Source organism: Gorilla gorilla, chromosome 16 (assembly GCF_029281585.2).
Source record: "Gorilla gorilla gorilla isolate KB3781 chromosome 16, NHGRI_mGorGor1-v2.1_pri, whole genome shotgun sequence".
Classification (NCBI taxonomy): Eukaryota; Metazoa; Chordata; class Mammalia; order Primates; family Hominidae; genus Gorilla; species Gorilla gorilla.
In genome coordinates this window covers 65,752,501-65,766,869 of record NC_073240.2, presented here as the reverse complement: position 1 = coordinate 65,766,869, position 14,369 = coordinate 65,752,501, and the positions used below count along the sequence as shown (strand labels likewise).

General features: G+C 43.9%; 2 protein-coding genes across 9 annotated transcripts in view; both read left to right on the top strand.

Moving 5' to 3' along the window:
• Positions 1 to 2,697: 2,697 nt before the first annotated feature.
• On the top strand, positions 2,698 to 10,941 carry LOC134757253 (endogenous retrovirus group K member 7 Env polyprotein-like; the record flags this gene model as incomplete). Its single annotated transcript, XM_063698612.1, has 2 exons — positions 2,698 to 2,926; positions 8,250 to 10,941. Coding segments are annotated over 2 exons (2,088 nt in total), but the record flags the coding sequence as incomplete, so codon positions are not given.
• A 1,230-nt stretch (positions 10,942 to 12,171) lies between these two features.
• SPG21 (SPG21 abhydrolase domain containing, maspardin) overlaps positions 12,172 to 14,369 on the top strand; it is a 26,136-nt gene continuing 23,938 nt past the window's right edge. The window contains exons 1-3 of one of the 8 annotated variants that reach the window (XM_031002307.3): positions 12,177 to 12,454; positions 12,846 to 12,950; positions 14,098 to 14,187. The gene's annotated coding sequence lies outside the window, so the exon portion shown is untranslated. Of the gene's footprint in view, positions 12,455 to 12,504; positions 12,712 to 12,845; positions 14,188 to 14,369 lie in introns of those variants that run through there. The other 7 variants (XM_063698611.1, XM_031002308.3, XM_055362601.2 and 4 more) reach the window with 7 other exon arrangements.

Sequence of the window (14,369 nt, the reverse complement as noted above, 5' to 3'; positions counted from 1 at the left end):
TTTTAATTATTATTAATATTATTATTATTTGAGACAGAGTCTCACTCTGTCACCCAGTCTGGAGTGCAGTGGCATGATCTCAGCTTACTGCAACTGCCGCCTCCCAGGTGGGTTCAAGTGATTATCCTGCCTCAGCCTCCCCAGTAGCTGGGATTACAGGTGTGCACCACCACACCCGGCTAATTTTTGTATTTTTAGTAGAGATGGGGGTTTTGCCATGTTGGCCAGGCTGGTCTCGAACTCCTGACCTCAGGTGATCCACCCGCCTGGGCTTCCCTCAGTGCTGGGATTACAGGTATGAGCCACTATGCCTGGCTGCTTTTAATTATTTTGATCACACAGATAATACATGAATACATTTTAATATAAACTCAACTATTAAATCCAAAGTCAAAGTTCTTCACCACTCCCTCCATCCCCAGTTCCTCCTCCGAGGTAATCACTTAGCTGTTTGGTACATACCTCTCCAAACATTTTAAAAAGTGCATTCACAGCTGGGCACAGTGGCTCACGCCTGTAATCCCAGCACTTTGGGAGGCCGAGGCGGGAGGATCACGAAGTCAAGAGATCAAGACCATCCTGGCCAACATGGTGAAACCCCGTCTCTACTAAAAATACAAAAATTAGCTGGGTGTGGTGGCAGGCACCTGTAGACCCAGCTACTCAGGAGGCTGAGGCAGGAGAATCGCTTGAATCCGGGAGGCGGAGGTTGCAATGAGCTGAGATGTGCCACTGCAATCCAGCCTGGCAACAGAGCAAGACTCCGTCTCAAAAAAAAAAAAAAAAAGTGCATTCACTTATGTATACACATGCATAGAGATATTTCTGGATCTGGGATTATTTTGTGTGTTTTCAAACAAATATTATCCTGTGAAAAGATAAATTAAGAGGGACAGAGCTCGGGTTTGGGTAATTCTGAGAGCCAGCTGGCCATCTGTTTACTTTGCTTGGTGTTCACAGCATATTTTGTGAACATTCCAGTTTTTCTGTGAGATTCTCACAGATGAATTGGTGCTGTGGGAACCATCTGGCAGACCCCAGCCACAACAGCTGCAAATCCTTACAGCCATGTCTACCAGGTCAGCCTGCACTGGGACCTGCCTGAATCAAAAGTTTGCTGCCTGCATTTGTGCATTACAATTCAGCTGGAATTCACAGATATTAAATGTTCTTTGTTGGGATTAGGAAAGGGACAATGTGCTTGCCATGTGTTATGGAACAACTGAGGACACAAACATGACCATGGTTTCCCTTTCTGAAAGAAGTAAAACATTTATTATTTTTGGATTGGTCTACATTGTAATAAAAGTTGATATGTAACAAAACATATCTACATAGCGATTTTTTTATTGTCAATTGTCAAAGTTTACTACCACACTAACAGAACAATGACTTTTAACATATGGGTATATCCATATATTAGGTCTCATTAAAGCTGTTCCTAAATAGGGTCTAGGGATGGGGTCTAAGGAATACAGCTTTAGGAACAAATGTGGAAATGGAGATAGATTTATTTATTCCACTCATTAATTCATTCAATATAGTTTTTTGGTGGGAGCAGACGAGGTCTCTCGCTTTGTCACCTAGGGTGTGGTGCAGTGGCTTCGACATCTGGGCTTAACAGATTCTCCCATCTCAGCCTCCTGAGTAGCGGGGACTACAGGCGTGCGCCACCACGCCCGGCTAATTTTTGTATTTTTTTGTACAGACAGGGTCTCCCAGGTTGCCCAGGCTAGTCTCGAACTCCTGGGATCAAGCGATCCGTCCACCTTGGCCACCCAAAGTGCTGGGATTACAATCAATATACATTTAGTACCTATTATTTATGGGCTAATCATGTGCTAATGGACTGTGGGGAAAAGCAAGAGAGATCAGATTGTTGCTGTGTCTGTATAGAAAGAAGTAGACATAGGAGACTCCATTTTGTTATGTACTAAGAAAAATTCCTCTGCCTTGAGATTCTGTTAATCTATAACCTTACCCCCAACCCCCTGCTCTCTGAAACATGTGCTGTGTCAACTCAGAGTTAAATGGATTAAGGGCGGTGCAAGATGTGCTTTGTTAAACAGATGCTTGAAGGCAGCATGCTCCTTAAGAGTCATCACCACTCCCTAATCTCAAGTACCCAGGGACACAAAAACTGCGGAAGGCCGCAGGGACCTCTGCCTAGGAAAGCCAGGTATTGTCCAAGGTTTCTCCCCATGTGATAGTCTGAAATATGGCCTCGTGGGAAGGGAAAGACCTGACCGTCCCCCAGCCCGACACCCGTAAAGGGTCTGTGCTGAGGAGGATTAGTATAAGAGGAAGGCATGCCTCTTGCAGTTGAGACAAGAGGAAGGCATCTGTCTCCTGCCTGTCCCTGGGCAATGGAATGTCTCGGTATAAAACCCGATTGTATGCTCCATCTACTGAGATAGGGAAAAACCGCCTTAGGGCTGGAGGTGGGACCTGCGGGCAGCAATACTGCTTTGTAAAGCATTGAGATGTTTATGTGTATGCATATCTAAAAGCACAGCACTTAATCCTTTACATTGTCTATGATGCAAAGACCTTTGTTCACGTGTTTGTCTGCTGACCCTCTCCCCACTATTGTCTTGTGACCCTGACACAACCCCCTTTTCTTTAAGCACCCACGAATGATCAATAAATACTAAGGGAACTCAGAGGCTGGCGGGATCCTCCATATGCTGAACGCTGGTCCCCCGGGTCCCCTTATTTCTTTCTCTATACTTTGTCTCTGTGTCTTTTTCTTTCCTAAGTCTCTCGTTCCACCTTACGAGAAAGACCCACAGGTGTGTAGGGGCAACCCACCCCTACATCTGGTGCCCAACGTGGAGGCTTTTCTCTAGGGTGAAGGTACGCTCGAGCGTGGTCATTGAGGACAAGTCGACGAGAGATCCCGAGTACATCTACAGTCAGCCGTACGGTAAGCTTGTGCGCTCGGAAGAAGCTAGGGTGATAATGGGGCAAACTAAAAGTAAAATTAAAAGTAAATATGCCTCTTATCTCAGCTTTATTAAAATTCTTTTAAAAAGAGGGGGAGTTAAAGTATCTACAAAAAATCTAATCAAGCTATTTCAAATAATAGAACAATTTTGCCCATGGTTTCCAGAACAAGGAACTTTAGATCTAAAAGACTGGAAAAGAATTGGTAAGGAACTAAAACAAGCATGTAGGAAGGGTAATATCATTCCACTTACAGTATGGAATGATTGGGCCATTATTAAAGCAGCTTTAGAACCATTTCAAACAGAAGAAGATAGCGTCTCAGTTTCTGACGCCCCTGGAAGCTGTTTAATAGATTGTAATGAAAAGACAAGGAAAAAATCCCAGAAAGAAAGGGAAGGTTTACATTGCGAATATGTAGCAGAGCCGGTAATGGCTCAGTCAACGCAAAATGTTGACTATAATCAATTACAGGAGGTGATATATCCTGAAACATTAAAATTAGAAGGAAAAGGTCCAGAATTAGTGGGGCCATCAGAGTCTAAACCACGAGGGCCAAGTCCTCTTCCAGCAGGTCAGGTGCCTGTAAGATTACAACCTCAAACGCAGGTTAAAGAAAATAAGACCCAACCGCCAGTAGCTTATCAATACTGGCCGCCGGCTGAACTTCAGTATCGGCCACCCCCAGAAAGTCAGTATGGATATCCAGGAATGCCCCCAGCACCACAGGGCAGGGTGCCGTACCCTCAGCCGCCCACTAGGAGACTTGATCCTACGGCACCACCTAGTAGACAGGGTAGTGAATTACATGAAATTATTGATAAATCAAGAAAGGAAGGAGATACTGAGGCGTGGCAATTCCCAGTAACGTTAGAACCGATGCCACCTGGAGAAGGAGCCCAAGAGGGAGAACCTCTCACAGTTGAGGCCAGATACAAGTCTTTTTCGATAAAAATGCTAAAAGATATGAAAGAGGGAGTAAAACAGTATGGACCCAACTCCCCTTATATGAGGACATTATTAGATTCCATTGCTCATGGACATAGACTCATTCCTTATGATTGGGAGATTCTGGCAAAATCGTCTCTCTCACCCTCTCAATTTTTACAATTTAAGACTTGGTGGATTGATGGGGTACAAGAACAGGTCCGAAGAAATAGGGCTGCCAATCCTCCAGTTAACATAGATGCAGATCAACTATTAGGAACAGGTCAAAATTGGAGTACTATTAGTCAACAAGCATTAATGCAAAATGAGGCCATTGAGCAAGTTAGAGCTATCTGCCTTAGAGCCTGGGAAAAAATCCAAGACCCAGGAAGCGCCTGCCCCTCATTTAATACAGTAAGACAAGGTTCAAAAGAGCCCTACCCTGATTTTGTGGCAAGGCTCCAAGATGTTGCTCAAAAGTCAATTGCCGATGAAAAAGCCCGTAAGGTCATAGTGGAGTTGATGGCATATGAAAACGCCAATCCTGAGTGTCAATCAGCCATTAAGCCATTAAAAGGAAAGGTTCCTGCAGGATCAGATGTAATCTCAGAATATGTAAAAGCCTGTGATGGAATCGGAGGAGCTATGCATAAAGCTATGCTTATGGCTCAAGCAATAACAGGAGTTGTTTTAGGAGGACAAGTTAGAACATTTGGAGGAAAATGTTATAATTGTGGCCAAATTGGTCACTTAAAAAAGAATTGCCCAGTCTTAAATAAACAGAATATAACTATTCAAGCAACTCCAACAGGTAGAGAGCCACCTGACTTATGTCCAAGATGTAAAAAAGGAAAACATTGGGCTAGTCAATGTCATTCTAAATTTAATAAAAATGGGCAACCATTGTCGGGAAACGAGCAAAGGGGCCAGCCTCAGGCCCCACAACAAACTGGGGCATTCCCAATTCAGCCATTTGTTCCTCAGGGTTTTCAGGGACAACAACCCCCACTGTCCCAAGTGTTTCAGGGAATAAGCCAGTTACCACAATACAACAATTGTCCCCCGCCACAAGCGGCAGTGTAGCAGTAGATTTATGTACTCTACAAGCAGTCTCTCTGCTTCCAGGGGAGCCCCCACAAAAAATCCCCACAGGGGTATATGGCCCTCTGCCTGAGGGGACTGTAGGACTAATCTTAGGAAGATCAAGTCTAAATCTAAAAGGAGTTCAAATTCATACTGGCGTGGTTGATTCAGACTATAAAGGCGAAATTCAATTGGTTATTAGCTCTTCAATTCCTTGGAGTGCCAGTCCAGGAGACAGGATTGCTCAATTATTACTCCTGCCATATATTAAGGGTGGAAATAGTGAAATAAAAAGAATAGGAGGGTTTGGAAGCACCGATCCGACAGAAAAAGCTGCATATTGGGCAAGTCAGGTCTCAGAGAACAGACCTGTGTGTAAGGCCATTATTCAAGGAAAACAGTTTGAAGGGTTGGTAGACACTGGAGCAGATGTCTCTATCATTACTTTAAATCAGTGGCCAAAAAATTGGCCTAAACAAAGGGCTGTTACAGGACTTGTCGGCATAGGCACAGCCTCAGAAGTGTATCAAAGTACTGAGATTTTACATTGCTTAGGGCCAGATAATCAAGAAAGTACTGTTCAGCCAATGATTACTTCAATTCCTCTTAATCTGTGGGGTCGAGATTTATTACAACAATGGGGTGCGGAAATCACCATGCCCGCTCCATTATATAGCCCCACGAGTCAAAAAATCATGTCCAAGATGGGATATATACCAGGAAAGGGACTAGGAAAAAATGAAGACGGCATTAAAGTTCCAGTTGAGGCTAAAATAAATCAAGAAAGAGAAGGAATAGGGTATCCTTTTTAGGGGCGGCCACTGTAGAGCCTCCTAAACCCATACCATTAACTTGGAAAACAGAAAAACCGGTGTGGGTAAATCAGTGGCCGCTACCAAAACAAAAACTGGAGGCTTTACATTTATTAGCAAATGAACAGTTAGAAAAGGGTCATATTGAGCCTTCATTCTCGCCTTGGAATTCTCCTGTGTTTGTAATTCAGAAGAAATCAGGCAAATGGCGTATGTTAACTGACTTAAGGGCCGTAAATGCCGTAATTCAACCCATGGGTCCTCTCCAACCTGGGTTGCCCTCTCCGGCCATGATCCCAAAAGACTGGCCTTTAATTATAATCGATCTAAAGGATTGCTTTTTTACCATCCCTCTGGCGGAGCAGGATTGCGAAAAATTTGCCTTTACTATACCAGCCATAAATAATAAAGAACCAGCCACCAGGTTTCAGTGGAAAGTACTACCTCAGGGAATGCTTAATAGTCCAACTATTTGTCAGAATTTTGTAGGTCGAGCTCTTCAACCAGTTAGAGACAAGTTTTCAGACTGTTATATTATTCATTATATTGATGATATTTTATGTGCTGCAGAAACGAAAGATAAATTAATTGACTGTTATACATTTCTGCAAGCAGAGGTTGCCAACGCAGGACTGGCAATAGCATCTGATAAGATCCAAACCTCTACTCCTTTTCATTATTTAGGGATGCAGATAGAAAATAGAAAAATTAAGCCACAAAAAATAGAAATAAGAAAAGACACATTAAAAACACTAAATGATTTTCAAAAATTGCTGGGAGATATTAATTGGATTCGGCCAACTCTAGGCATTCCTACTTATGCCATGTCAAATTTGTTCTCTATCTTAAGAGGAGACTCAGACTTAAATAGTAAAAGAATGTTAACCCCAGAGGCAACAAAAGAAATTAAATTAGTGGAAGAAAAAATTCAGTCAGCGCAAATAAATAGAATAGATCCTTTAGCTCCACTCCAACTTTTGATTTTTGCCACTGCACATTCTCCAACAGGCATCATTATTCAAAATACTGATCTTGTGGAGTGGTCATTCCTTCCTCACAGTACAGTTAAGACTTTTACATTGTACTTGGATCAAATGGCTACATTAATCGGTCAGACAAGATTACGAATAATAAAATTATGTGGAAATGACCCAGACAAAATAGTTGTCCCTTTAACCAAGGAACAAGTTAGACAAGCCTTTATCAATTCTGGTGCATGGCAGATTGGTCTTGCTAATTTTGTGGGAATAATTGATAATCATTACCCAAAAACGAAAATCTTCCAGTTCTTAAAATTGACCACTTGGATTCTACCTAAAATTACCAGACATGAACCTTTAGAAAATGCTCTAACAGTATTTACTGATGGTTCCAGCAATGGAAAAGCGGCTTATACAGGGCCGAAAGAACGAGTAATCAAAACTCCATATCAATCGGCTCAAAGAGCAGAGTTGGTTGCAGTCATTACAGTGTTACAAGATTTTGACCAACCTATCAATATTATATCAGATTCTGCATATGTAGTACAGGCTACAAGGGATGTTGAGACAGCTCTAATTAAATATAGCATGGATGATCAGTTAAACCAGCTATTCAATTTATTACAACAAACTGTAAGAAAAAGAAATTTCCCATTTTATATTACTCATATTCGAGCACACACTAATTTACCAGGGCCTTTGACTAAAGCAAATGAACAAGCTGACTTACTGGTATCATCTGCATTCATAAAAGCAAAAGAACTTCATGCTTTGACTCATGTAAATGCAGCAGGATTAAAAAACAAATTTGATGTCACATGGAAACAGGCAAAAGATATTGTACAACATTGCACCCAGTGTCAAGTCTTACACCTGCCCACTCAAGAGGCAGGAGTTAATCCCAGAGGTTTGTGTCCTAATGCATTATGGCAAATGGATGTCACGCATGTACCTTCATTTGGAAGATTATCATATGTTCATGTAACAGTTGATACTTATTCACATTTCATATGGGCAACTTGCCAAACAGGAGAAAGTACTTCCCATGTTAAAAAACATTTATTGTCTTGTTTTGCTGTAATGGGAGTTCCAGAAAAAATCAAAACTGACAATGGACCAGGATATTGTAGTAAAGCTTTCCAAAAGTTCTTAAGTCAGTGGAAAATTTCACATACAACAGGAATTCCCTATAATTCCCAAGGACAGGCCATAGTTGAAAGAACTAATAGAACACTCAAAACTCAATTAGTTAAACAAAAAGAAGGGGGAGACAGTAAGGAGTGTACCACTCCTCAGATGCAACTTAATCTAGCACTCTATACTTTAAATTTTTTAAACATTTATAGAAATCAGACTACTACTTCTGCAGAACAACATCTTACTGGTAAAAAGAACAGCCCACATGAAGGAAAACTAATTTGGTGGAGAGATAATAAAAATAAGACATGGGAAATAGGGAAGGTGATAACGTGGGGGAGAGGTTTTGCTTGTGTTTCACCAGGAGAAAATCAGCTTCCTGTTTGGATACCCACTAGACATTTGAAGTTCTACAATGAACCCATCAGAGATGCAAAGAAAAGCGCCTCCACGGAGATGGTAACACCAGTCACATGGATGGATAATCCTACAGAAGTATATGTTAATGATAGTGTATGGGTACCTGGCCCCACAGATGATCGCTGCCCTGCCAAACCTGAGGAAGAAGGGATGATGATAAATATTTCCATTGGGTATCGTTATCCTCCTATTTGCCTAGGGAGAGCACCAGGATGTTTAATGCCTGCAGTCCAAAATTGGTTGGTAGAAGTACCTACTGTCAGTCCCATCAGTAGATTCACTTATCACATGGTAAGCGGGATGTCACTCAGGCCACGGGTAAATTATTTACAAGACTTTTCTTATCAAAGATCATTAAAATTTAGACCTAAAGGGAAACCTTGCCCCAAGGAAATTCCCAAAGAATCAAAAAATACAGAAGTTTTAGTTTGGGAAGAATGTGTGGCCAATAGTGCGGTGATATTACAAAACAATGAATTCGGAACTATTATAGATTGGGCACCTCGAGGTCAATTCTACCACAATTGCTCAGGACAAACTCAGTCATGCCCAAGTACACAAGTGAGTCCAGCTGTTGATAGTGACTTAACAGAAAGTTTAGACAAACATAAGTATAAAAAATTACAGTCCTTCTACCCTTGGGAATGGGGAGAAAAAGGAATCTCTACCCCAAGACCAAAAATAATAAGTCCTGTTTCTGGTCCTGAACATCCAGAATTATGGAGGCTTACTGTGGCCTCACACCACATTAGAATTTGGTCTGGAAATCAAACTATAGAAACAAGAGATCGTAAGCCATTTTATACTATCGACCTAAATTCCAGTCTAACAGTTCCTTTACAAAGTTGCGTAAAGCCCCCTTATATGCTAGTTGTAGGAAATATAGTTATTAAACCAGACTCCCAGACTATAACCTGTGAAAATTGTAGATTGTTTACTTGCATTGATTCAACTTTTAATTGGCAACACCGTATTCTGCTGGTGAGAGCAAGAGAGGGCGTGTGGATCCCTGTGTCCATGGACCGACCGTGGGAGGCCTCGCCATCCGTCCATATTTTGACTGAAGTATTAAAAGGTGTTTTAAATAGATCCAAAAGATTCATTTTTACTTTAATTGCAGTGATTATGGGATTAATTGCAGTCACAGCTACGGCTGCTGTGGCAGGAGTTGCATTGCACTCTTCTGTTCAGTCGGTAAACTTTGTTAATGATTGGCAAAAAAATTCTACAAGATTGTGGAATTCGCAATCTAGTATTGATCAAAAATTGGCAAATCAAATTAATGATCTTAGACAAACTGTCATTTGGATGGGAGACAGACTCATGAGCTTAGAACATCGTTTCCAGTTACAGTGTGACTGGAATACGTCAGACTTTTGCATTACACCCCAAATTTATAATGAGTCTGAGCATCACTGGGACATGGTTAGACGCCATCTACAGGGAAGAGAAGATAATCTCACTTTAGACATTTCCAAATTAAAAGAACAAATTTTCGAAGCATCAAAAGCCCATTTAAATCTGGTGCCAGGAACTGAGGCAATTGCAGGAGTTGCTGATGGCCTCGCAAATCTTAACCCTGTCACTTGGGTTAAGACCATCGGAAGTACTACGATTATAAATCTCATATTAATCCTTGTGTGCCTGTTTTGTCTGTTGTTAGTCTGCAGGTGTACCCAACAGCTCCGAAGAGACAGCGACCATCGAGAACGGGCCATGATGACGATGGCGGTTTTGTCGAAAAGAAAAGGGGGAAATGTGGGGAAAAGCAAGAGAGATCAGATTGTTGCTGTGTCTGTATAGAAAGAAGTAGACATAGGAGACTCCATTTTGTTATGTACTAAGAAAAATTCCTCTGCCTTGAGATTCTGTTAATCTATAACCTTACCCCCAACCCCCTGCTCTCTGAAACATGTGCTGTGTCAACTCAGAGTTAAATGGATTAAGGGCGGTGCAAGATGTGCTTTGTTAAACAGATGCTTGAAGGCAGCATGCTCCTTAAGAGTCATCACCACTCCCTAATCTCAAGTACCCAGGGACACAAAAACTGCGGAAGGCCGCAGGGACCTCTGCCTAGGAAAGCCAGGTATTGTCCAAGGTTTCTCCCCATGTGATAGTCTGAAATATGGCCTCGTGGGAAGGGAAAGACCTGACCGTCCCCCAGCCCGACACCCGTAAAGGGTCTGTGCTGAGGAGGATTAGTATAAGAGGAAGGCATGCCTCTTGCAGTTGAGACAAGAGGAAGGCATCTGTCTCCTGCCTGTCCCTGGGCAATGGAATGTCTCGGTATAAAACCCGATTGTATGCTCCATCTACTGAGATAGGGAAAAACCGCCTTAGGGCTGGAGGTGGGACCTGCGGGCAGCAATACTGCTTTGTAAAGCATTGAGATGTTTATGTGTATGCATATCTAAAAGCACAGCACTTAATCCTTTACATTGTCTATGATGCAAAGACCTTTGTTCACGTGTTTGTCTGCTGACCCTCTCCCCACTATTGTCTTGTGACCCTGACACAACCCCCTTTTCTTTAAGCACCCACGAATGATCAATAAATACTAAGGGAACTCAGAGGCTGGCGGGATCCTCCATATGCTGAACGCTGGTCCCCCGGGTCCCCTTATTTCTTTCTCTATACTTTGTCTCTGTGTCTTTTTCTTTCCTAAGTCTCTCGTTCCACCTTACGAGAAAGACCCACAGGTGTGTAGGGGCAACCCACCCCTACAATGGACTGGTTGAATCACTCTATTCCCTTTGCTCTAGATTGAAGCTTCGAGACACCTGGGAAAATAGACAACTAATGTAATGAATATCCATAACCAGTTTCAGAGACAACCAGTAGTTTGCAAGTTATTCCACCCATTAAACGATTCCAAATATTGGAGAAAACGCCCCCAACATAAAATACTCCTCGGAAACGTGCTCTATACATCTATGTGGTGCTTACAATAAAAGATGAACTCCTGCGACTGAGTTGCAACCCCGAAAGAAGTGATTTAGAGAAAAAAAGAAAGAAAGAAAAAGGTAAGTATGTCACCGTGCTTTTGAAAAATGCTTTTGGGATTTGTCCAAGTTCTAGAGTGGAACCCAAGGCTCCTGGGCCAGGGGACAGAAGTGATAACTAAGTAGGATGCAATTTAGTTGGAATCTTCCCTGACCTTAATCCCATAAACAGTTGCCTAGGTAAGGGCAAAGTCTACAGGCCCTAAAACAGGGTACAAGCTTTCCCTAAAACATATTAGAGAGAGGCACTTTCAATAGGACCTTTTTGCAGGATCCCTAAAAAAAATTCAAAACATGTTATTCACCTTATCATAATTTCAGAAATATTTTACTAATAAAAAAGGAGTCGTGACGTCTGGAACAGCTTAAGACGTGACGTCTGCAACACCTTAAGAACAATGATTATAAATGTATTAATATTCTCTCTGATTTTAAGGGAAAAATGATGAAGGAACAGGAAGATGGGTGGGCGTATGTTCCCAGAAATCCCCAGAACGTCAAAAAGGAAGTGGAGGCTTTGAGTGGAGGACTACGGAGAGCGTCTACGGTTGTGCCAAAGAAAAAAAAAATGTTCCTAAGAAAAGAGTATACAAAGTTGTGTTCATGAAAGTCTGGAACCCAAAGGTGTCCCTCCAAAGCTGTACACGACAGAGAAAACGCGAACTGAAAGAAGCAGCAGGTCCCAAGGGGCCAGGGACGACCTCCTCCTCCTCCTCCTCCTGGGTACGTAGGGCAGAACTAAGGCTGACCCAGAGGTAACTCAGCCCTCTCCTCACGCCAGCGGCAGCCAAGGCTCCCACGGAGCCTCCCCCCGCGCCCGTCGCCGTGGCGACCGCCGGGGCCACGCAGCACCGCCCCTTCCTCGCGACGTGGCCCCGCCCTCTGAGAACCCGGAAGCGGGAGTCTCGCGCCAGCTGAGCGGCGGTCGGGCGGGGGGAGCGCGGCGGCCCAAGCTCGCTCGGCCACGCGCCCCGCCCCTCAGAGGCCCGCCTGCCGCACGCCCCGCGCAGCCTGCTGTGCCCGTGGGTCCCGAGTGCTCCGCCGCCCGCCCCGACCCGCGCCCAGCCGCCTCCACGGCCCGCGCTCGTACTGGAGCGAAGAGCGGCCTCCTGAAGGAGGGGAAGGGACGTGGGGGCGGCCACGGCAGGTGAGGGTGGGCGAAGCCCTGGGAAGCGGCTGTGCGTGCGGTATGCGGGGTTGTAGGTGTGTGTGTGGCGCGTGGCTGCCTTGGTTGGTGTGACTTTGTGAGTGTTTTCTGAGTGGGCCGGTCCATGTGACCACGCACGTGATCACGTGCGCTTGTGAGTGTGCGTCTGGGGCCGAATCTGGGCTGTGGGGTGGTCGGTGTGCTTGTGACCCTGCCTTTGTGTGGCTGTCACCGGTGGGACTGGCGGGGAGCTGTGTGTGAGTCTCCAGCGGGAGGTCGGGGCGGCAGAGGGCTTAACCGGTGCATCCTCCTGTAAACCCAACCTGGGGCTACACGACTGCAGCCCAGGAACATTTCTTTCTTTCTTTCTTTCTTTTTTTTTTTTTCTCAGCAAACTTTTAAGAACTCTGAGCAGAGGCCAGTAATTTTGGAGACAGGACCTCGGCCTGAAAGTGACAGATGTCTTTGTTGTTGCTGAGTGTGGGCCAGGTGTAAGGTTTGTAAACAGGGGATGAGGAACAGAGCGGGACCGGAGTGTCTCATTTTTCCTCTTCTCGTTTTCCTGGAGAGTTATAAGTTAGACATTTATGCTGCTTCCTTTGTCTCCACCTACACTGGTTCAGCTCCTTTTGGCACAAAGATTCAACAAATTAAGGAGTAACTTTTTTTTTTTTTTTTTTTTTGAGACGGAGTCTCGCTCTGTCGCCCAGGCTGGAGTGCGGTGGTGTGATCTCAGCTCACTGCAACCTCCGCCACCCAGGTGCAAGCAATTCTCCTGCCTCAGCCTCCTAAGTAGCTGGGATTACAGGCGCCCATCACCGCGCCCAGCTAATTTGTTTTTGTTGTTGTTGTTGTTTTGTTTGTTTTTTTTGAGATGGAGTTTCGCTCTCGTTGCCCAGGCTGGAGTGCAATGGCGCGATCTCGGCTCACCGCAACCTCTGCCTCCCGGGTTCAAGTGTTTCTTCTGCCTCAGCTTCCTGCGTAGCTGGGATTACAGGCATGTGCCACCACGCCTAGCTAATTTTGTATTTTTAGTAGAGACGGGGCTGCACCATGTTGGCCAGGCTGGTCTGGAACTCCTGACCTCAGGTGATCCACCTGCCTCAGCCTCCCAAAGTGCTGGGATTATAGGCGTGAGCCACTGCACCCAGCCAAAACTAGCAGTTTTTATTGTCCAGCAGCACAAGGGCCAGAGAAGACAGGGAGTCCACAGCACACCCTGAAGAGGGTTTCCTTAGGCAAGATTAAGGCTAATATTGTGGCTTTTTTCCCACCAGCATGAACAGGTGCTTTTGTTTTTGTGAAGAACAAAATCATGAGAGATCAAATCAGTTTTGAGCTCATGGTCCACATTCTTTCTTATTCAGTACTGAGCAGTTTGGTCACAATCTCAGTTAACCTTTGCCATATACAGAATATTCCTCTTATGATTTGGAAAAGTATACCCCTTTGGTGGATGAAAGAGAGCTAGGAGAACAAACTTTCCTATTCATACCACTCACAGCTGTTTTCCCCTTGCAGCAGTGATCTTTTTTTCACTTAGACGTCAGTTGGTCAGATGCAACATTTGGTATCCATTTTACCTTTCATGTACTGCCAAACTAGCACAAGTGTTAAAATTACTTGTCTCTACAAAAATTTAGTCACAGCGGAGTGGAATCTCTCCATCTTGTAAGATTACTTTTAACACGTTGGCATCCTGAGGTGGTTGTGAATTATTCTGAAGACTGTTGGTAAGGAACATCTTTCTATTTACTGCTATGGGAAAGAAGAGGATGACCGCGTGAATATGTGTGCCTGTGTATGTGTGTATTTGTATGGTGGTTTGGTTTGTGCATTGCAACTGATTTCAAAGCTATGAATGATTTATCCCATTTGGTGACTCTAGAAGCACACTTTCTGGCTTTAGTTAGCT